Source organism: Stegostoma tigrinum, chromosome 18 (genome assembly GCF_030684315.1).
Source record: "Stegostoma tigrinum isolate sSteTig4 chromosome 18, sSteTig4.hap1, whole genome shotgun sequence".
NCBI classification, from domain to species: Eukaryota; Metazoa; Chordata; class Chondrichthyes; order Orectolobiformes; family Stegostomatidae; genus Stegostoma; species Stegostoma tigrinum.
In genome coordinates, this window is record NC_081371.1 from 23206545 (window position 1) to 23230176 (window position 23632).

Consider the following 23632-nt stretch of genomic DNA (forward strand, 5'->3'; position numbering starts at 1 on the left):
AAAAGAGAAACAAAGTTTTCTGAGGAGGAATCATGTTGGACTCAAAGCATTAACTTTGTCTTTCTCCACAGATGTACCAGACATGCTGTGCTTCTCCAGCACTTTTTGTTTTCCTTCAGTGTAGCAGATTCATAGGAACGCCGCCAGAGGCAAGCTTCCTGTCAGTCACTTGTGACCTGGCATAGAATTTATTGCTATTCCTTCGTGGTCATCTGGTCTAAATTCTCAAATTTTCTTCCTAACAACATTGTGGACATACTAACATCACAAAGACTGCAGCAGATCAAAAAAGTAGCTCACCACTACCTATCCAATGGAAATTAAGTATGAGAACAAATGTTGGCTTTATCCCTGATATCCAGATCTCAGGAATGAGTAAAACAGCATGATTGAATATAGTGCCCACCTACAAGCTAAATTATGGTCCTTTTGACCCACTGCATTTTTCAGTTTTTGTCTGGCCTTTGTTTGGGGCAGTTATAATTTTCATTTTCAGACATTGGTAAAGTATTGCCAGTTTTCCCATTTTTTTTTAATGCTTTTAATTCAGTCACCCAATGTGAGAGTCACTTACCCAGTATTTAATGCCCTTGAGAAGCTGATGAGCTACTTTCTTGAACCTCTGCGGTTCATTTCGTATCGGTACACGCACAATGCTGTTAGGGAGTTTTAAGATTTTTGACCCTGTGACACTGAAGGCATGGTGATATATTTCCTTTGCAGAGTGGTAAATGGCTTCGAAGGGAATATGCGGATGGTGTTCCCATGTATCTGTTGCCCTTGCACTTCTAGGTAGTAATGGTCAGAGATTTGGAAGTTGCTGTCAAAAGAATCTTGGTGAATTACAGCAGTAAATCTTGTTCATGGTATATTGCTGCTGCTAAGGTTTGTTGTAATATATCTACACGCAATCAGGCAGGCTGCTTTGTCCTGCGTGGTGTCAAACTTAGTGTTTGTAACTGCACAAATTTTAGGCAAATGGGGAGTCTTCCCCCAAGCAGGATTTGGGGAGTCAAGCGGTGAGTTACCTGCTGCATCATTCCTAGCCTCTGACCTGATGTTGTTACCACAGTACTTCTGACTAGTCCACGACACGACCCACATCCTCCACCTCCTCCAGAACTTCCAATTCCCCGGTCCCCAACACCTCATCTTTACCATGGATGTCCGGTCCCTATACACCTGCATTCCCCATACAGATGGCCTAAAGGCCCTCTGCTTCTTCCTGTCCCGCAGGCCTGACCAGTCCCCCTCCACTGATATTATCCGCTTAGCCGAACTCGTCCTCGCCCTCAACAAGTTCTCTTCCAATTCCTCCCACTTCCTACAGACAGAGGGGGTGGCCATGGGCACCCGCATGGGCCCAAGCTATGCCTGCCTCTTTGTAGGTTACGTGGAACAATCCCTTTTCTGTACCTACACTGGCCCGAAACCCCACACCTTCCTCTGTTACATTGATGACTATATCGGCGGCGCCTCGTGTTCTCACGAGGAGCTTGAACAGTTCATCCACTTCACCACCACCTTCCACCCTGACCTTAAGTTCCCCTGAATCATCTCTAATACCTTTCTCTCCTTCCTGGACCTCTCTGTCTCTATCTCTGGCAACCACCTAGAAACCAATATCCATTTCAAGCCCACTGACTCCCACAGCTACCTAGAATACACCTCCTCCTAGCCACCTTCCTGCAGAATTGCCATCCCCTATTCCCAATTCCTTTTGCCTCCATCGCATCTGCTCCCAGGATGAGGCATTACACTCCTGTATGTCTCAGATGTCCTCGTCCTCGTTTTTCAAGGACTGTAACATCCCCCCACTCAGTGGTCGAGAACGCCCTCGACTGTGTGTCTCACATTCCAGCAACTCATCCCTCACACCCCCACCCCACAATAACAGCCAAAACAGAATTTCCCTCGTCCTAACATACCACCACACCAACCTCCGGATCCAACGCATCATCCTCTGACACTTCTGCCATCTGCAATCCGACCCCACCACCAAAGATATTTTTTTTTCCCCCCCCCATCCTTTATCTGCCTTCCGGAGGGACCACTCTTGACCACTCCGCACTCGCTTCCAGCCCCACCATACTTGGCACTTTCCCTGCAACTGCAGGAAGTGCAACACCTGCCCCTACACCTCTGCCCTCACCCACATCCCAGGCCCCAAGAAGACTTTGCAGATCAAGCAGATGTTCACCTTCACATCTGCTAGTGTGGTATACTGCATCTGCTGTTCCCGTTGTGGCCTCCTCTACATTGGGGAAACCAAGCGGAGGCTTGGGGACCACTTATCAAAACACCTATGCTCGGTTCGCACTAAACAACTGCACCTCCCATTCGCAAACCATTTCAACTCCCCCTCCCATTCCTCAGATGACATGTCCATCCTGGGCCTCCTGCAGTGCCTCAACGATGACACCCAAAGGCTGCAGTAACAACACCTTATATTCAGCTTGGGAACCCTGCATCCCAATGGTATCAACGTGGATTTCACAAGCTTCAAAATCTCCCCTCCCCCTACTGCATCCCAAAACCAGCCCAGCTCGTGCCTACCTCTCTAACCTGTCCTTCCTCCCACCTAAACCCAAGCCCCACCCCCATCTCCTACCTACTAACCTCACCCTGCCCCGTTGACCTGTTCGTCCTCCCTGGACTGAACTATCTCCTCCATAACTCCCCACCGACGCTCACCTTTTACTGGCTCCCTCCCCACCTCTGACCTGTCTGTGTCCTTTCCACCTATCTTCTCCTCTATCCATCTTCGATCCGCCTCCCCCTCGCTCCCTATTTATTTCGGAGCCCCCTTCCCCTCCCGCATTTCTGAAGAAGGGTCTATATCCGAAACATCAACCTACCTGCTCCTCTGCTGCTTGGCCTGCTGTGTTATTCAGCTCTGCACCGTATGACTAGTCCAGTTCAGTTTCTGATCATACATCTGAAAGACATAGAGAGCAAAGATACAGTTTTAAATAAGGCAACAGTTTCACTGTTAAAGATGGTTTTGTTAGTTGTCCCAGTTCTAGATCTGGAAGGAGTATATAATTCATTGAACAGCAATTGATGGTGTACACTTTTTTTCTATTGCAGTGGACATTCTCACTGGACAGACTTGAGGCAGAACCAGAGGACTCCTACAGAGTGTCTGCCTGCAGTTTACCAAGAGCTAATATCAATCAAGATAATGATTGTCCAGCAGTCATTTTTACTGTGCCTGGTGCGTCTTACCCAATTGCTAGTAATGATCGTTGCACTGTTATTAGAAAATGTAATTTCCTTGCTAGCTTCATGTCAAGTCCTCCAACGTGTCCTCCTTGAGCAGATCTTAGTGGGTTATGAATCTTCCATGGTCTGTTGAACAACCTGTTAATCCTGTAGGGAGTCAGTGAGGTCGGCTAGGTCGGTTAGCTCAGTTAGCTGCATGGCCAATTTGTTGATGCAGAGTACTGCCGGCAGTGTAGGTTCAATTTCTGTACCAGCTGAGGTTTCCATGAAGGTGTCTCCAGCTCATCTGAGACATAATGACCCTCAGGTTAACCCACCACCAGTTCTCTCTAACGAGAGCAATCCTATGGTTCAGTAAGACTTTGACAAATTTACCTTTACCTTTTCTAATTCTCTAAACGATCACATAGTTTGCCCAACAATTGAAGATGTAGTTTCCATAACAGCATTTGGTGCCAACTGGGAGGGATTGGTGATTTCTTAAGCTGTACACCTATATAGTATACTTCAACAGTTGTGACCTTTCAGCTGCTGCCCTATTATGATCTGAACTCCTGCAAAACACTATTAGAATTTTATGTCAATATTAAACCAAAATAATTCAGATGCGAACAGAAATAAATAAACTGATTTATTCATAATTTTAATGTTATGAAGTATTGTTGCCAATGAGACTCCAATTTTGGGTCAAGGATCAAACCAGAGTGTATTATTAATATAGTTTATTGTAAATTCATTTACCAGGATCAAGGTTTCACATATTCTCATTGAACTTTTTTGTGTGTTACTTTTTTTTTCCACAAGTCCAATATGGAGCATTTCAAGAGACTTTACAGTCAATTAGATTTGATGATTATGAAAATTTGAATATGATAGAGTGACCAGGACTATTCATGAGTTGTCCAATGCTGTAAGTTATTTTGCAAATATAACTGTATAATAAGAGCTCTGTCTTTCATTGTATCTTATGGTTTGTGTTAATGAAAACCAGTTTTCTATTAGGATTAATGGACAGAAATGAACAATAGGAATTGTGGGAGTGCACAGACAGTCACATTTCTAAGTCTTGGTGGTTTATCAGAAGCGAAAATCTTCAAATCATATTTAATTCAAACATTCTCACTTGACTCAGTTTACTTTTATTTATTTCTATTGATGTCTGAATTCATTTGGCTTAATACTGACGTAATTATAGGTAGTGTTTTGCAGGAATTCAGATCAGAATTGGGTAGAGCAGCTGGAATGTCACAACCATTGACGTATAATGTGTAAATGAATGGTGAAAGCAGGCAATTAACTTCTGTGAAATAGTGCCACTGATTTTTATCCTGGTAGAGAACAAGCTAACCTGTACATTTTCCTGTAGGTTGTAAGGATGACCAAATTAAGTACACAGAACCCTGCAAACGTCGAGGTAAGTGGTTTACTTCAAAGAGACACTCAACAAATCTCAGCACAATTTCATAGTAGTTTTGAATCCCCACCAGCACTTTTTATGTTAAAACCTATCTTCCTTGTGCTCTGGTCATTTTTTGCAGCCCTTTAACTTCTCCCTGTCTCCTTGACCTTCCTCCTCTGTCTCTTTGTCCTCCCTCCATTCCTTCCATCCTCCTCCTCTTTCTCCACTTAGATACCCCTCTCTCCTTGACACTCAATACTTCCTCATCCACTCACCCTTCCTTGTTCTCTCATACTCCTTTTTCTGATTCCTCCCTCTCTCTGTGTTGAAGTATTCCTCTCCAAACCTGAGCTCTGGCATCTGTTGCCATTTATTTTGTAAAGTTTGTAAAAAGTGCTGAGTGTGTACCTTGGGATGGAGACACTTTATAATGCTCCCTCCCTCCCCCACTGCCACATCCCAACCTGCAATGATTGCCCACATTGTCAACCCCAAAATGTTGAAGTGCTGGGGGACTTGGCTATCCTGCTTCCAAAGCTCACCTGCCATCCTTAATTAGACACTGGGCAGGCCTCCCACCATTAAGTAGCATTTTATTTAAACATTCATAACATGACGTGCTGATGCCTTGCTGGATTAGGCCCTGGGAATTATCTTCCAGCTGGGGTCCTGACCCAAAAATGAAAGTTTGGCCCACAATCTTTGATGCATTTGTGGGTAACATTATTGCCATGGTTATTGCTTGGCCAAGGGTGTAAATCAAACCATGCAGGGATCGAGACGTAAAGGACATTTGAGTTGTTTTGACAATGATCACATGCCTACAGTTGTTTGACAGATACTTTTATTATGAAAGATTTTATTCTCTGTTTTCTTTGCAATTACTGTCAACAGGCAGTGTATGGAATCCCAATATCACACATATCAGAAGGGAAATGAGCACAACGGTCTTCTTCCAGACTGCAAAGTATGCCAACAAATACCTTGTCTTTCTGCACAGTTATAGTTCAGATGGGAAACTCTGTGACAGCAGTCATCAAAGAATCTTGCAGGTAAAATCCAGTGATTTTTTTTTTACTTGGCTTTCATGTAGAATTTGCATTTACTTCAAGACAATCAGAATAAAGCTTATAAAAAGAGGAATTTCAGATGCTGGAATAGAGTGAATAAATACTGTGTATGCACAGCTGATCAGCTACTTACAGAAATGATAGGTTAGGTTTTAGATGGAGATTCTTCATCATAAGTGTCCTGTCTTTTCTCTTTCCAGTTGCTGAGTATTTCCAATTACATTTTCCTTTGCAAAAAATTCACATATATTAATAGCAACGGTCTCAGGATTTTCCCCCCAATATTTCTAGTATTACTGAATTTCATTTGATAAGTTATCTTTTGTTCAATAATTATGCTTTGATAGGTTCATTGCTTCATGTAATGCTCCACCTGTCAATTTACTGAAAATTAAAATAAGACTTAAATAAAATTACCTCTTAACTTGGTGATGAAAATGTCGGACTTAACAAATTTGCAGCTTCAATATTTGTTTTATATTGTAGGGTTCAGCACAAGTATAGTTTAAAAAACATTCCAGGTTTTTAATGAGTGAAAAACTTTCACATGACAAACTTCAGATTCCCAATTCAGATTTACAGCTTTGAATTCCAAGTGCAACACTATCACATTCCTTACAAATTTTAGCTGCCTAGAAGAGCATCATCACAAGCTGAATGTACACTTTTAAGGAAGTGTTTCAACGAAAATATATTTGACCTCACTTGCATTTGGAAGCACAATTAGCTAACTCAACGTGGTGACATAGTACTTGTGTGGCCTTATACATTTTGACATTTACACTCATCCGGTATAGAAGTAGGCTATTCAGCCCAACAAGCACGTACTGTCATTTAATGAGAAAAAATGGCCAATGTGTAAGGCTTGTACCTCATGAAGATATTGTTCCTTCAGCAATTTCAGGATGTCTTAATTATATAGAATAACTTCTGGTGGGGCGAGTGAACTGTGCGTGTGCCTATGACTAGAGTATTATATCCCTTCGCTAGAAAACGCACGTCAGAAGATTGCAATTGTCCAAGGTACATGAATGTGAAGAATCCTATTGTAACTTTTCCTTTTCGTTAAAGGAATCTGAACAAAAAGTTAATATAAGCTTTTCAACTGAACACTGGATGCAAAGCTGCAGAATTTATCGTATTGAGGTGAGACGTTTCAAAAATCCACTGATCATTTTTAGGCTGAATGTGTTGTTTGGAATCTTGAGGTTAAATTCTGTAAATTTACAGTTGAGTCAGATACCGACATGCAGCACTATTTTGTCAGCGTAGAATGTGCTTTGAGTCTAATGAACTCTGTGATATTTTGCTGTGTTGATTTGAAGTAGAATTGTTTATAAGGAGACAATATGATTATGACTACCAGGCCTGGTACCATTATGATGTCAGGCCTCCATGTCAAATGTTAACCTATAATGGGCCGAAGTGTCTTTTTTTCTTTTTGGCTTAACAAGCAGATGTTTAAAATGTTTGAACATTAATGCATTAATAATTGTAGGCTCAGATTCATTTGATAAAGTACCTTGTGACTTCTGTCAGTTTAAAAATCCTTCTGTGCTATCTGCTGTCATATCAATTGAACAATGCATCAACAATCCTACAGCTCTCATAGAGGAGAGCATGAAGTTCTAATGACCAATAACACACCAGCACAATGTGTTGGAACACTGGCATGTAGCAATGTGAACTGAAAAGTTCAAACCCAATCCTGTTCCAGACCAGTATGTTCTGGAAAAGGAGAAATTAAATTAATCATTGCCAAGGCATGGTCATGATTTAGAAAAACCTCCAGGGGTCTCTCTAGTACTTTCCAGCTGCGACATTGATTCCTTCAATGTGATTCTTCATTACACTGATCTGTAATCAACTATGATACACTTCAAATGCAGTGCCCACCAAGACATCAAGACTGTGTTATCCACACATCAGCTTAGTTTATTTTCAAGATGCAATACTTAATACTGAATGAAATATTTTTCAGGTATCATTTGTAATCATGCAACAAGATGCTGTAAAATTTAAAAGTGGTACCTTTAAGGTGCATTTTGCTGCCTGTCACACTTCAGATAGCTGATGTTTGTTAGCCCCCAAACAAATTTGATACAGGTTAAAATCACCACCAGAATAGATGAGACTGAGGTACATGTGATATTTGGTGTCAGACCTCATTTAAAGTAGCCTGGTGAACTGTGGCTGCCTAATGCGCATATAGGAAATGATACAGCAAAGAGAATTTAAATTTTAAGGACTGTTGGATAACTTACATGTAACCTTGACTATTTTGAGTACAGCTGATTCCACACCTGTTTGAGTCCAGACAGTGCTCTTGCAGGAATGTGTCTTCAAACTAGCAATAGACTCCTTGCTGTCATACGCAGAAGGACTAATTTCAGTCTCCGGGTGGTTTTGTGTCTTGTATATGTTGGCTTTTACAAAAATGGCAGGCACTTCTGACATATTTGAGTACAACTTCAATAAATTTCTAAATTTGGTGTCGTCATCATCAACTTTTCCTGATATTTCAATCAAGATTATCATCAAACCCTTTCTCCAAGAACATCATTACCAGAGCCGAGTCTTCTGTAGCATTTCGGTTGACCTCTGTTAATCCAGTTTTTGCTTACACAATTTAAAATTATCGCCTTATAGAGACAAATACCCATAATTTAGTCAATATCATAATGTACCTGAGATTGTTGGAAGGATTTTACCAATTGGGTGCAAGGTTCATATCATTACACCTACAGACAGTAGGTGAGAAGTCTCCTGAAATTTATCATTAGCTGCCAATGAAGTGTTCAGGATAGTAGCCCATTCATGAGAAGTTCCACAGTATGATACGGTATAAACCAGGGAATACAGAGGCTTAGAAGGAAGGTACAACAAAGTCAGGAGTGATTTTTTTTAAAATATGCATTCAGCCTGGACTAATCAAAATAGCAAGGATAAGCCTTACAGAAGAGTTCATAGAGTATATTAGAGATTGTTTTGTTTGTTTATGGTAGCAATGTGTTGGGGAAGTACAGGGAGCAGGCTGTTTTGGATTTAGTATTGAGTAATAAGATAGGATTAATTAATCATTGGAAGTATCTTTGGCTAAGCAGTGGCGTTAAAGGTAACAAAGTCAATAACTGAGGTATACTGTATTGCAAAGGTCACTAGCATACTGGAGGATTAGGACATATTAAAGACCAACAAAAGTTTGCTGAACAAGTAATAAAAAGAACTAAGGTAAACTATGAAAGAAAACTAGCATAAAACATAAAAAAGACAGCAAAAGTTTCTTTAAGTGTATTAAAAGGAAGAGAGTAGCTAAGGTAAATGTTGGTCCCTTAGAGGATGAAACTGGAGGGTTAATGGGAAATACAGAAATGACAGAGACACTAAATCAGTACATTTGCCTCAGTTTCCACGGACGAAACAAACCATCCTAATAGTAACAGGTCGTGCAGAGGTTATAGGAAAGGAGGAACTTAGAACAATTGTCGTCACGAGGAAAAGGCATAGAGCAGACAAGTCCCCTAGGCTTAATGGCCCACATCCTAGCATATTAGAGAAAGTGACAACATTGTATTCTTTATAATATTCTAATATTCTGGATTCTAGAAAGGTCCAGTAGAAACATTCCAGTGGATTGACGAATACTAATGTAACATGTCTTTTTTTTCAGAAAAGGAGGCAGAAAGTAGGAAACCCAGTTAGTTTAATGTCTGTCATTAGAAAATTGTTGGACACCATTTGAAAAGTCAAAATACAATCCATAAAAGTAGGGTGGTTTTATGAATGGTTAATTGTTTAACTAATTTGCTTGAATTTGTCAAAGATGTAACATGAGAAGTGGATAATGGTATCCTGTAGATGTAGTATATCTTACCTTCGGGAACGTATTTGATAAAATGCCTCACAAAATGTTAATACGTTAGACAAGATCACACGGGCTTAGGGATAATATATTAACTTGGATCGAGGGATTAGCTAACCAACAGGAAGCAGACAGTCAGAATAAATGGGTCTTGTTCAAGTTGGCAAGCTGTAAGTAGTTGGCTTCTTCGGGGCTCAGTCCTCAGACTCAAACTATTTACCACCTAGATTAATGACATGGCTGCAGGGATAGAATGTACTACAGTCAGATTTACAGATAACACTAAATAGGTGTTAAAGTAAGTTGCAACAAAGAAATAAGAAATTTACAAATAGATATGGATAAATTAGGCAGATACACTCAAAAACGAAAGACCCCGTACCCACAATGAGCAGGAAAAATGTGAGAAACACAACATAGGACAGGCAGGCAGGAAACTCGCCACCAGGATACGTGAACACCAACTCGCAGCACAATGGCACGACCAATTCTCCCTCGTTATAATATACTCTGACATAGAAGGACATCAATTTGGCTGGGGCAAAGTTACGGTACTGGGACAAGTAAGACAAAGACAAGCACAAGAATTCCTGGCGGCCTGGTTTTCAACCACCAATGCAATAAACAAACATGTTAAAATAGACCCCACTACATACCACTACAGAACAAAACCGAAAATAAGACAGCCCACCATGACAGACTGGGACAGAACAACAGTGCTTCAACGGAGGCTACGCAGCAGTGACTATGTCACCTAGAAGGGAGATGAAATGTTTGTATGAACATTTAGTCAGCTCGGCAAACCAGCCAACAACACCAATCACAACCTGAGCTACAGATCTTCGTTAAAACATAGATTGGCCAAAATTTGGCAGTTTATCTGTTTTGTTCAGAAGGAGAAAACAAATTGCACAATGAAATGAACAATTGAATGGAGAAACAGTTGCTTGCTGATCTTACATACGCCGCATTCGTACTGCCACAATTGGTGTCTGATGACAGAAAGCAAATCAGCTCAAAATCTCATAAATATTCTGTGGGCGGTTACCAGTAATGTGCACCAGAAGTGCTGTTTCTTCATTGACAATCTCACATAATCCAGGCCAATATAATTTTTCTGACACGCATAATTGGATGCACTACTTTATTTGGGATCTAACAAACTGAAGAATCCCTCCTTGGTTGTTAAATTCCAAATGCGTGAGATAAAAGCAAAAATTCCACATGCCTTTTTGATTGTCTTTGTACTTGTCCAGTAGGTTAGTGATTTGTATATATGGGCATCTCATTAGCTTTTCTTCTTCATAAAATATTGAAGGCCCATCTTGGACAGCGAATGTATATGTCAAGAGGATATTCTAGTTTGTTTACTTGAGCAGCCTGACTGTCCAAATCTGCAAGATCTTGTGGAAATCAAATGTCAAAGTAACTTTTCAAATTCATTTTGTAAAAAATCCTTGACTATAATCCCTCAACTCCTTCTGCTGTGGGAATTGCTGAAACATTTCTGAATGACGGCTTTGTATTTATTTTAGATTCAACCATTTTTCATTGACTGCTATAATGATTGCAGAAGAATTTGTAAAGATATCCCAGGTCCACAGTATGAAGGTAAAGATGTACACCTAGCCGTTGTAACTTTTGCACCGTGCTTTACTCCAGCCTGAAACCTGGCCTGTTTGAGCTGTGGAGTGGTGAAGATTGGTCAGTGGGATGGATAGTTGGGAGAGAAGATGGATAGTTTGTGTCAGATCAAGGAGGTGGGGATGAGAGGGAGAGTTGGACACGAGATGAGGCTGGGGTTGGGGGGATTTTAAAACTGGTAAATTCCATGTTTAGGCCATCGGGCTGTAGGCTCCTGAGGCGGAAAATGAGATGCTGCTCCTGCAGTTTGCAGGTGGTGTCATTTGTGACACTGGAGGAAGTTTAGGATGGACATGTCATCTAAGGTGTGGGAGGGGGCAGTGCAACAAACACAACAAAGTACGTGACAAACAACAACATCTTCCAGTCGCCAAACATTTTTAACTTCCCTTCCTCTACATGCCCTGTCAAACACTTCCAGATCATAATGTGGGTTACATACAAAGTAAAGCACCCTCTAAACTGACTCCATCAAACTGCTGTGAAGCATGGGAGTAAATACAGAGGGAATCTCTGTATACTATCCCTATCAATTGCTCCTAGCGTGAGTTCAAAGAGCTAGTAACTTGTCATCTAGTAGTGGGATGCTTCATGAGGCAGTTGGACTTGTTGGGCCAAAGGGCCTGTTTCCACACTGTAGGTAATCTAATCTAATATAAAAACTCTCTTTTTCTTTTTCAATCATATATTGGTCCTTGACAATTATTTGCATTGATTTAGGGTCAGCTGTCATATGTACATTGATGATACTCATCTCTCTCTTTCCGCTAACTCTCCTGAATTATTCACTGCTTTTGTGTTTTCGGACCACCTATTCAGCATTTCTGGTACTTAGTATTGCTGGAAAAAGACACAGTTTTGTCAAAATATTTTGTTTTGTGCTCATTAGGACAGTTTGTAAGAAATACCAATGTAAAGGGAAAATGAACAGTTGTACTGTATGATGGAAGAGTGTTAATTGGTTGGCAAGCAGCCTCTAGTAATGCCATTACCATGGAGATTTCACCAGTTAGATCATGCCTAACGTTTGGTTGGCCAAGCTTTATTTCAATATTAAACAGTCAAATTGACTTTGGGTCAAACTATTTCCCTGAGTAATAAAATAAACAATTGCTGTCACTTGTTGAGGTGAAACAAGTGTAGTCTGTGTGCATGTTCTTTGTGTCTGCAAAAGAACAGGCCCTGTATATTTATACATGTAACTTGCAGTGTACACCGGTATCCATGCTGTGAGCCTGATTTGACAATCCTAAATAGGTTGTCAGAGTAATTCTTTGCACATGTGGGATTATTTTGCAAATGGACAGTATTTGCTGAATCACATCTAATGTGGGACACTGTTTTGTGAGCACAAGCGGGTTTTGTATGGTCAGTATCTTGCTCCTTGCAAACCGCCAAATGGATAAACCAATCTTTTGGAACATCCCATATGTGTAGCATTATACTGGTACCAAAATTCTGACGCCACATAACTCATTTGTTTGATAGTTAGAGCTTCATTTTGGCCTGAGGGCAGCATTCATTAGTGGTGAACATTACCTGTACTGCTATTGTACAGTATTACTGTGAAACAGAGTTAATGGGAACTGCAGATGCTGGAGAATTCCAAGATAATAAAATGTGAGGCTGGATGAACACAGCAGGCCAAGCAGCATCTCAGGAGCACAAAAGCTGACGTTTCGGGCCTAGACCCTTCATCAGAGAGGGGGATGGGGAGAGGGAACTGGAATAAATAGGGAGAGAGGGGGAGGCGGACCGAAGATGGAGAGAAAAGAAGATAGGTGGAGAGGAGAGTATAGGTAGGGAGGGGGATAGGTCAGTCCGGGGAAGACGGACAGGTCAAGGAGGTGGGATGAGGTTAGTAGGTAGATGGGGGTGCGGCTTGGGGTGAGAGGAAGAACCGGTTAGGGAGGCAGAGACAGGTTGGACTGGTTTTGGGATGCAGTGGGTGGGGGGTAAGAGCTGGGCTGGTTGTGTGGTGCTGTGGGGGGAGGGGACGAACTGGGCTGGTTTAGGGATGCAGTAGGGAAAGGGGAGATTTTGAAACTGGTGAAGTCCACATTGATACCATTAGGCTGCAGGGCTCCCAGGCGGAATATGAGTTGCTGTTCCTGCAACCTTCAGGTGGCATCATTGTGGCACTGCAGGAGGCCCATGACGGACATGTCATCTAGAGAATGGGAGGGGGAGTGGAAATGGTTTGCGACTGGGAGGTGCAGTTGTTTGTTGCGAACTGAGCGGAGGTGTTCTGCAAAGCAGTCTCCAAGCCTCCGCTTGGTTTCCCCAATGTAGAGGAAGCCACACCGTGTACAGTGGATGCAGTATACCACATTGGCAGATGTACAGGTGAACCTCTGCTTAATGTGGAATGTCATCTTGGGGCCTGGGATAGGGGTGAGGGAGGAGGTGTGGGGGCAAGTGTAGCATTTCCTGCGGTTGCAGGGGAAGGTGCCGGGTGTGGTGGGGTTGGAGGGTAGTGTGGAGCGAACAAGGGAGTCACGGAGAGAGTGGTCTCTCCGGAAAGCAGACAGGGGTGGGGATAGAAAAATGTCTTGGGTGGTGGGGTCGGATTGTAAATGGCGGAAGTGTCGGAGGATGATGCGTTGTATCTGGAGGTTGGTAGGGTGGTGTGTGAGAACGAGGGGGATCCTCTTTGGGGGGGTTGTTGGGGGGGGGTGGGATGTGTTGTGGGAAATACGGGAGACGCGGTCAAGGGCGTTCTCGATCACTGTGGGGGGAAAGTTGCGGTCCTTGAAGAACTTGGACATCTGGGATGTGCGGGAGTGGAATGTCTTATCGTGGGAGCAGATGCGGCGGAGGCGGCGGAATTGGGAATAGGGGATGGAATTTTTGCAGGATGTTGGGTGGGAGGAGGTGTATTCTAGGTAGCTGTGGGAGTCGGTGGGCTTGAAATGGACATCAGTTACAAGCTGGTTGCCTGAGATGGAGACTGAGCGGTCCAGGAAGGTGAGGGATGTGCTGGAGATGGCCCAGGTGAACTGAAGGTTGGGGTGGAAGGTGTTGGTGAAGTGGATGAACTGTTCGAGCTCCTCTGGGGAGCAAGAGGCAGCGCCGACACAGTCATCAATGTACCGGAGGAAGAGGTGGGGTTTGGGGCCTGTGTAGGTGCGGAAGAGGGACTGTCCGCAACACATCCCACACACCCCCCCCGACCCCAACAACCGCCCAAAGAGGATCCCCCTCGTTCTCACACACCACCCTACCAACCTCCAGATACAACGCATCATCCTCCGACACTTCCGCCATTTACAATCCGACCCCACCACCCAAGACATTTTTCCATCCCCACCCCTGTCTGCTTTCCGGAGAGACCACTCTCTCCGTGACTCCCTTGTTCGCTCCACACTACCCTCCAACCCCACCACACCCGGCACCTTCCCCTGCAACCGCAGGAAATGCTACACTTGCCCCCACACCTCCTCCCTCACCCCCATCCCAGGCCCCAAGATGACATTCCACATTAAGCAGAGGTTCACCTGCACATCTGCCAATGTGGTATACTGCATCCACTGTACCCGGTGCGGCTTCCTGTACATTGGGGAAACCAAGCGGAGGCTTGGGGACCGCTTTGCAGAACACCTCCGCTCAGTTCGCAACAAACAACTGCACCTCCCAGTCGCAAACCATTTCCTCTCCCCCTCCCATTCTCTAGATGACATGTCCATCATGGGCCTCCTGCAGTGCCACAATGATGCCACCCGAAGGTTGCAGGAACAGCAACTCATATTCCGCCTGGGAACCCTGCAGCCTAATGGTATCAATGTGGACTTCACCAGTTTCAAAATCTCCCCTTCCCCTACTGCATCTCTAAACCAGCCCAGTTCGTCCCCTCCCCCCACAGCACCACACAACCAGCCCAGCTCTTACCCCCACCCACTGCATCCCAAAACCAGTCCAACCTGTCTCTGCCTCCCTAACTGGTTCTTCCTCTCACCCATCCCTTCCTCTCACCCCAAGCCGCACCCCCATCTACCTACTAACCTCATCCCACCTCCTTGACCTGTCCGTCTTCCCCGTACTGACCTATCCCCTCCCTACCTCCCCACCTATACTCTCCTCTCTACCTATCTTCTTTTCTCTCCATCTTCGGTCCGCCTCCCCCTCTCTCCCTATTTATTCCAGTTCCCTCTCCCCATCCCCCTCTCTGATGAAGGGTCTAGGCCCGAAACGTCAGCTTTTGTGCTCCTGAGATGCTGCTTGGCCTGCTGTGTTCATCCAGCCTCACAGTTTATTACTGTGAAACAGCTAGCTTCACCTGTTGCTCAAAGGTTTGAGAAACATTGCTTATCTGGGTAGATTTGGGCACACTTCAAGACCAAGAGTAACATTTCAAGTGTTTGTGCAATACACATCAAGAGTGATGTGATTCTGAAATTGGATAGTACAATTGTGAGTTCATGAAGACTTAGACTTATCACTTACTGACAACCCGAAAATTGGTTGTAAGGCACACTTGTACATTCTGGAAGCTTTGTAGATTCATAAGTAGGGTCTTGTTCTTTGCTCATGGAAGATTCATGTACACACTGCTTATTACAACTTAAAAAGAAAAATCAGTTGACAGTCTTTGCCCTGAGAAATAAACCAGTGAATGTATTAACCAACCAGATCCAACCTGACCTGGTTCAAAATTTTAAACAAATCTTGGAAGTTAGTTGTCAGTCATTATCTGACTGTGTTCTCCTTGGCAATGCTTCCACCCATCACAGTCTACCTGCCGGTCAGCCAGCAACCTCGTACAGTATTAGTGTTGTCTACTCTTTTGAATTGATATTTCTTGTCCTGATGAATGAAAGATGAAAGTCACAACAAAATGTATTTTTTCAGCAATACTCTAATTCTGTGCTGACAAAAAGTAGTACTTTTGGAAGGCTAGGCATTACAATGAATTTGGAGCACGGGGTCAGAATCCGTAAATATGTGATCACAAGGACCTCCTCTTTCTGATTCTGAAATGTTCACATACATACATCTGAAGACACTACCTCCAGGATATTTGCCCACACTGTCACACCCTATCGATTAGCTGTATAAATCTTCATAGACATTTACAGCATGGAAAGCGGCTTTTTGGCCCACGGGTCCACTTTGGAGTCACACCAGCTTGTTGACCATTAATCACATTTTCCAGATTTTAGCCTCCAGGGCCATGCTATGACAATGCAGTTTAATATTTACATATTGTTATGATTAAATGATTACAAGAGTTCTTGACACAACCACCCTTTTCAGGCAGTGAGCTCAGACTCCCACCATCCTCTTATTGCAAAAGAATCCTCCTCTCTCTTCTCTTACCTTTTCTACCTATTACCTCAAATCTATGCCAACTGGTTATTGACCCCTCTACTAATGCAAAAATGGCCTTTCACACATTTGTCAGTCTCCTTATCTCAGGAGGGATGAGCTATCTCATGGCTATGAGCAGAGTGCGGCACAGTTTTACCACACTGATTCTTGGGATGGCAGCATTAATGCATGAAAAGAGCCTGGATCAGTCAGGACTTTCTTTGTTGCAGTTTGGAATTTTTGGGGAGCGCTGATCTCATGGAAACCTGTAAAATTCTGGAAAGCAATTGACAAGGTATATGCAGTTCCCGATAACTGGGAAATGAGGGTCACGGTCTAAGGATGTGAGGTAGATCATGCAGGACTGAGAAGAGGAGAATGTTCTTCACCCAGAGAGAGGTGGGTCTCTGGAATTGTCTGCCACAGTGAGTGAGACCAAAATATTGTTGTCAAGAAAGAGATAGAGTTCTTGGCAAAAAAAAGAGATCAAAGGGTACGGGGCAAAAGTTAGATGACCCACCATGATCATATTATTTGGTGAAACAGGCTTGAAGGGCCAAATGGCCGCCTCCTCTAATTTCTATTTTTCTATTGTCCTGACCTCACCCAGTCCTCTGGATAATGCTAACTGCCTGTCACACGGTCTCCTGTTCACCTACTCCTTTCAGTGGTGTTTACTGCCTGAAAGAGATTCCTCACGTCACCCACTCTTTTTAAATAATGCTGACTGGTCATGTTGACTGCCTGTCACAGGGTTTTCAACTCACCTGCTACTCTCCATGTCTTTGCCACTTCCTGACCTTATTATTTCACTTTTCTATTGGATAGCCTCCCATCCTCCACTATAAATTTTAAATAGTCCAAAATTGCCATCACATACATTATCATCCCAAAACCTGCTTACTGATTATCCTGGTGTCCCTACGTTGTGTATCCTTATTTTTAAGCATTGTTGTGGTCTCATCCTTCCCTAACTAGCCCCACTTGACAACTGCCACCCTACTCTGCCACAGGAAATCTCCATTTCTCTGATTCTGGTCTTTTGTATCAATGGTGGCAGAGTTTTCACTCCATTTTTATGCCCTCTTGAAATTGTATCCCATAAGCTCCACTGCGCCTCAATGCGTCTTTTTCTTCTGCACCCCTTCATTCAAATCTGCTGTTTGAGTAAGCTGTTGGTCGCTCCTCTAAAATCTCTTCCATTTTGTTTTGTTACACCTTCTGGGAAGGCGATGACAGTGCAGATATCACTGAAATGTTAATTTATAGGTCCAGTCTAATGATGGAAGATTGCAGGGTCAATTCTATCCATGGCAAGTTGTTGGAGTTTACTCCATTAATACATCTGGAGTAAAGTTCTAGTCTCCATAATGGTGCTATATTGTTCACTAAATTTAGTGAATGAAATCTGTCAACCTTACTTGGACTGCCCCACATTTGACTGTAGATCTGCAGCAATGTCTTTGATTCTTGACTGCCCTCTGAAGTGGCCTTGCAAGCCACTCGGTTCAAGGACAATTAGAGATGGTCATGAAATGCTACAAAGGAATCCTATAAAAGGACAAAGAAAGAAAAGTTGCCTTGCGATTTTTTTTTCTTCTTCTTTCTCTAAAGATGCTGTACAAATGCAGGTTGGTACTGTCTATTGGGGACAGTCTTGCAAGTGAAATGTTCAGCTCCAGCAGCATGAGTCAAGATTTCAAGCTGAAAGTCCAATTCCAGCAGTGCTGATCTGTCATTTGAGATTTCTGTGTAAGTTTCTATATTGTTTGTTTGTACTCTCCTTTCAGAAGCAAATCCACCAGAATTACCAACACCATCAACTCCAGGTGAGTTTCAAAGAGCTACTAGTTTGAATGTGTTTGTTAATGAATGGACCTAAGACTAACGTTTAATTGTTGTAAGTGATAATACTTCAGAGGACACAAGACGGACTGGTGAAACGGACTGATACACAGATTAAATTTAACTGATCTGAGTAGGAATCATGATGGCACGTTACAGATTTCAGACTGTGTGGCATGTTTTATTTACTCTATAATGGCCTGTAACAACATTAGGCAGGGAAAGTACAAAAGATGAGAATCAGAGAATTGGAGAGTTTTAGTGGAAGGGGAGAGATGGCATTTGTGAAGAGGGTTTTTCTTCCTCACCCCTTCATCCAAATCTGCTGTTTGATGAAGCTTTTGGTCACTCCTCTAAAATATCTTCTTTTTTGTTTTGTTACACCTTCAGGGAAGGCAGTGACAGAGCAAATATCACTGAATTGTTAATTTATAGGTCCACTCTAATGATGGAAGAGCACAGGGTCAATTCTATCCATGGCAAGTTGTAGGCGGGGAGCGCAGTGAGACCACAAGGATGCTTAAAGATGAGGATGAGAAATTACGTGAAATACAGGGCACCAGGATGGTGATATGGCAGCAGATTTAGATGAGTTTAAAAAATTATGGTGAAGGAAGAGATGCCTCAGTAGAGCAGTAGATTCAACAAGACAGGAAATGACAGAAGTATGATTTGAGGATTTAGGCGGCATATGCCTAATTTTAGCACATTGTCTTATTTTAATCTGTGCTTTACTCTATTGAACATGAAATAGTAGTGATTGCACGTTACCTCAAACCATCTGAAGAGCTTTAAGAATAATAATATCAGTAATAGATGGGCTTGAAAGTTGTACACAAATCCTGTTCTTCAAATCTCAGTAATGGAGATACTGCAAAGTTAAAATTAGGATCCATAGAATAGGGCGGTACAGATATATTTTTGGAAGAGCTATTCATTTAACCTGATCTGCCCTGTTCTTTCACTATAGATCTTTCGATCTAAGGATCTATCAAGTTGCCATAATTTCCATAACCTTTAGAACTGAAACCTGATGTCTAATGTATAGTTTACTGAGCTTGTAAAACACTTCCATTGTAAACTAATTCTCATTAGCCTCCAATAACTTTTTCTCCTGTACTTTTCTTAAAATAAATCACCATGGCTACAGAAATAGTTACAATTGAGTCTCCACATACACAAAGCCCACATACCACTAGCGCAGAATCCTAAAATCCAGACTAAATGCTGTGAAAACATGAAATCATACACCTTGTATGACACAAATATTATTCTAATACATCTCATCAGCACCCTCTCTAGGGTCTTGATATCCAAAACCATAGTGCCCAGCATCAAACCTATTTTGTAAAGGCTTAACATATGTCTCTTATTTTGTGCCTCTATTAATAAAAGTGTTTTTGTACATTTTCTAACAGCCATCTTAACTTGTCCTATCACCTTCATAGACACGTTTGTATACCCAAGATCTCTCCATCCCTTTATAATTGTACCATTACATTATATTTCCAATCCTCATTCTTCAACGCAAAATGATTAATTTCATATTTCTGTGTTAAATTTTATCTGCCATATGTCAGTCCACTTTACCAGGACACCTTGTGTAATTTGAAGTCTATTGTAATCCTCCTCCAATGTTTAGTCTGTTTTCAAGTTCAGTCACCTCTAAACTTTGAAATGTTATGCTTTGAATAATAAAATTCAGGTTATTAATTGTGTATCAAAAAGATAGCTGGGAACACCATTGTTCATTTCCCGTAAGACTGAAAACTAATCGTTCATTAAAACTCTCTGCTTTCTGTTCCTTTTGGCCAATTTTGTATCCATGCAGTCATTGCCTCTTTAATCGCATATGCTTCAATTTTGATAACAAATCTGTTGTGCAGTAATTTTTCAAACACCTTTTGAAAATCTATATGCACAAACTTAATCACACTATACTCACGAGTCTTCTCCATGATATCACCAAAGAACATGATACTGTGAACTTCAGAACTTTAACTGTCCATAGATTGAAAGAATCAACAAAGACGAACTGTTATGCATGAAGGAATCAGCAAAAACTCTGTCTTGAATTAGCCATGAAGGGACAGGGACAAACTTTTTACAGGTGTTGGTCAAATATGGGAAAAGAGTGAGTTGAAGCTACCTGAACAAAATTGGTGTGTTTGACGGCTGGCTACTTTATAATACAAGGATGACCTGCGGAAGAAATTAAGGAGTTAATTGCAGGAAAGCTGTGACTTCAAATATGCAATCAATGCCAAATGTGACCCGGAACAAATAAGCTTCTTCTGATAAGAAGGCAAATTGCTGGCTTACAAGGTTGTGGATGAAAGCATTTAAAAACCATTCATCCTGTCGCACCCCAAACTTGAAGGGTGAAAAATCTATATAAGAATTCAACTAAATGAAACCTTCATTAACACAACTTTGAAAAATGACGCTGTACAAGGATCTGAATCCTGGACAGACACACACGGTTGATTGGAATCGTAGCTAAATTCCATCACTAATTGGGTGTTAGCCAAGTTTGGTTCGGACACTTAATTGCTTAGTTGAGGGGTCTTATTTTGGTAGCTGCGTGAAATAAAGTTTTTAAATCATTGTTTTAGCATCTGGTAATATGTCAGATTTCTTAAGTAGCTGGATTAAGAGTAATTTATGGTGATTTACTCACAACGTATCTAATTTAGTGGAACCTAATTTGCTTTCCCCAATTGTGATTGTTCATTATTAACAAAGTTTTACAAATGCTAACTAAATTTCTCTAATTAGGTTGACTATCCTTTGTTCATAGAGTTTGACTTTCCCCCTTTTTTTTTTGAACTAATATATCCATACAAATCCTCCAGTTGTCTAGCACGACTCCCATTTTGAAAGATTGCAGTTACCTCCACAGTTTGCAACCTAGGAATTCGATCTAGACAATGTGACATTTTTATTTTGAGCATTGACATTCTATCAAATGCTTTTTTTATTTTGATCCTGTCTAGTTTTTCCACCACCACCACCTTACTGTAGCACTTATTACATCTCTCTTCACAAAACGGGGCAGCACCAGGGATCCAGGTTTGATTCCGGCCTCAGGTGCCTGTCTGTGTGGAGTTTGCACATTCTCCCCATGTCCGCATGGGTATCCTCTGGGTGCTGTGGTTTCCTCCTGTAGTCCAAAGATGTGCAGATCAGGGGACTGGCCATGCTAAATTGCTTATTGAGTCTAGGGATGTTTAGGTTAAGTGGATTAGCCATGGGAAAATGCAGGGATATGGGGATAGGCTAGGGACAATGAGTCGAGGTGGGGTGCTTTTAAGAGTGTGGGTGTGGGCTTGTTAGGAATTTGTTCTTTGTTTTTAAAAAAAGGAATGCTGACTGTGTCCTGTGACTCCACAATATTAAGTCCTTTTTGGTTCCTACACGAACCTCCTTTTTCTCTGACTACCCTTATTATTCATAACATTTAGAGAAGCCTTTAAGTTTCTTTTTATGTTGCCTGCTAATTTGTTCTTGTACACATCTCTTATCTGTATATTTTTTAAATGTCTCACACCTTTTCCTATTCAGCTTGGTTCTCTCCCAAATTATAAATCTGGTATTTATCATAAGCCTTCCTTTCCTATATTTTCAGTCACTGGAGTACTTCAGCTTCCAATCCCATGCCTTTCGTCATTGTGGGAATTTGCCTTGTCCATACTTGACATCCCTTTTGAAGACCTTTCATTGCACGTCACTTTTTTTTAATACGGCCACCTTCTGATTTCAGTTCATTTGGGCCAGGGTCATTTTTCAACTCATCTGAAACTAGCCTTCCTCCAGTTGAATATCTTGCCTTTATTTCTCCTTTTCCAGAACTGCTCTGAATATTATGATCATTGTTTCTCATAGTTCTCGCAGTGAAACATTCTGCGCATTTGCCTCACTTAATTTTTGAGAACTAGATGCAGCATTGCTTTTTTTTCTTGGACTGGAAATATATTAAGAAAGTTCTCATTCACAGCTGAGAAACCCCAAACCATCGCTGTCTATCCACATGAGGGATTTCTATATGGAGGTGATCTAACTGATATTCCAGATCTTGGGATCTCTAAATATATATAAATAATTTTTATGGAAAAGTATCGATCTATCTTCAGGGAGTTTAATCCAACTAGGTCATTGCTCTAAGATCATATTTTAATTTTCAGTGGTAACTTTTATTGTTGTTCATTTAAAACTCTTTGTTGGTGTGCTTACTTTCAACCATGAAATATCATCTGAATCGATTTTTTAAAAAAAATTATTTCTTTCAACTCTTCATGAATTCTGACTAAAGTTACTTCTCAAATCCAATAACAAGAAGGTTATCTTACTGATTTTTGCCAGCTGTCTTATTCAGATATGAGCTATCCTTGAGATCTCTGAAACATACTTGTAATTCCTGGGAGCTGCTCATGTCCTATGCTGCAGAAATCCAAAGATTAAATACAATATTACTTACGTGTACTATGATTCTACCCACCCAACTCTGGTGGATGGTGCAGTGAAGCTTCTTATGGATAGGAACAGCTTTTGAAATATGCATGCACTGAATGACATGATATAAAGTCAGTAGGTCCAGACTTTTTGATGGTATTACACTGTATAAGTTGGGAAATTTAACTTCTGTTCTGTTAATTGCAGGAGGGTCAGTTGAGCGAACTGGTTTCTATGCTGCCATTGGTGTTTTGGTCTTCCTTTTAATCTTCGTCTGTATCATTTGGGTACAGATAAAATCCAAACAAAATGGTAAGGAATGTCTTATTGTAATCAGAGAATTTTCACGTTTACTTTATATTTTTCTTATTGATACAACAGTTTTCTCCTTTTATCATGTTGACTTCTTTCCATCCACTTGCATAGAGTCCTTCAATCCCACCGAACCAACACCCCACCCCTCCTGTCTTGTACCCCTAGCATCCAGTTAGGGCCTGCTCAAGTTCAGAGATTTGAAATCCAGTTCTTGGCACATATAGAATCCTCTGTGTCCAGTACTGTGGATAGATTTAATGAAGGGTCATGCATAATGCAGGATGAAGGATTCACTGCTCTGGCTCATTTCACTGGTGTAGGAGTGAGCCTCGATCCTGTCCTTAGGGCATGGAGACCTTGAGGTGAGTAAAAATAATAACTTCTTAAAATCTTGCCTGAATAATTTAGCTTAGGTGAAATAGTGGCCTGTACATTTTGTCCAGTTTCTGACCAATTAGCATGTCACCGGTTTCAGAACTGGAAAGGAGTTGAAACAGAAGTATACAGCGCCTT

General features: G+C 41.7%; 1 protein-coding gene across 1 annotated transcript in view; it reads left to right on the forward strand.

The window, feature by feature from the left end:
- The window catches only part of il17ra1a (interleukin 17 receptor A1a), a 50636-nt gene that overhangs the window by 22731 nt on the left and 4273 nt on the right, over positions 1-23632 (forward strand). The window contains exons 5-11 of the mRNA XM_048548435.1: positions 3091-3217; positions 4592-4639; positions 5519-5676; positions 6766-6840; positions 11092-11167; positions 18298-18336; positions 23012-23116. Coding sequence (XP_048404392.1) covers positions 3091-3217; positions 4592-4639; positions 5519-5676; positions 6766-6840; positions 11092-11167; positions 18298-18336; positions 23012-23116 — 628 coding nt within the window. The remainder of the gene's footprint in view (positions 1-3090; positions 3218-4591; positions 4640-5518; positions 5677-6765; positions 6841-11091; positions 11168-18297; positions 18337-23011; positions 23117-23632) is intronic.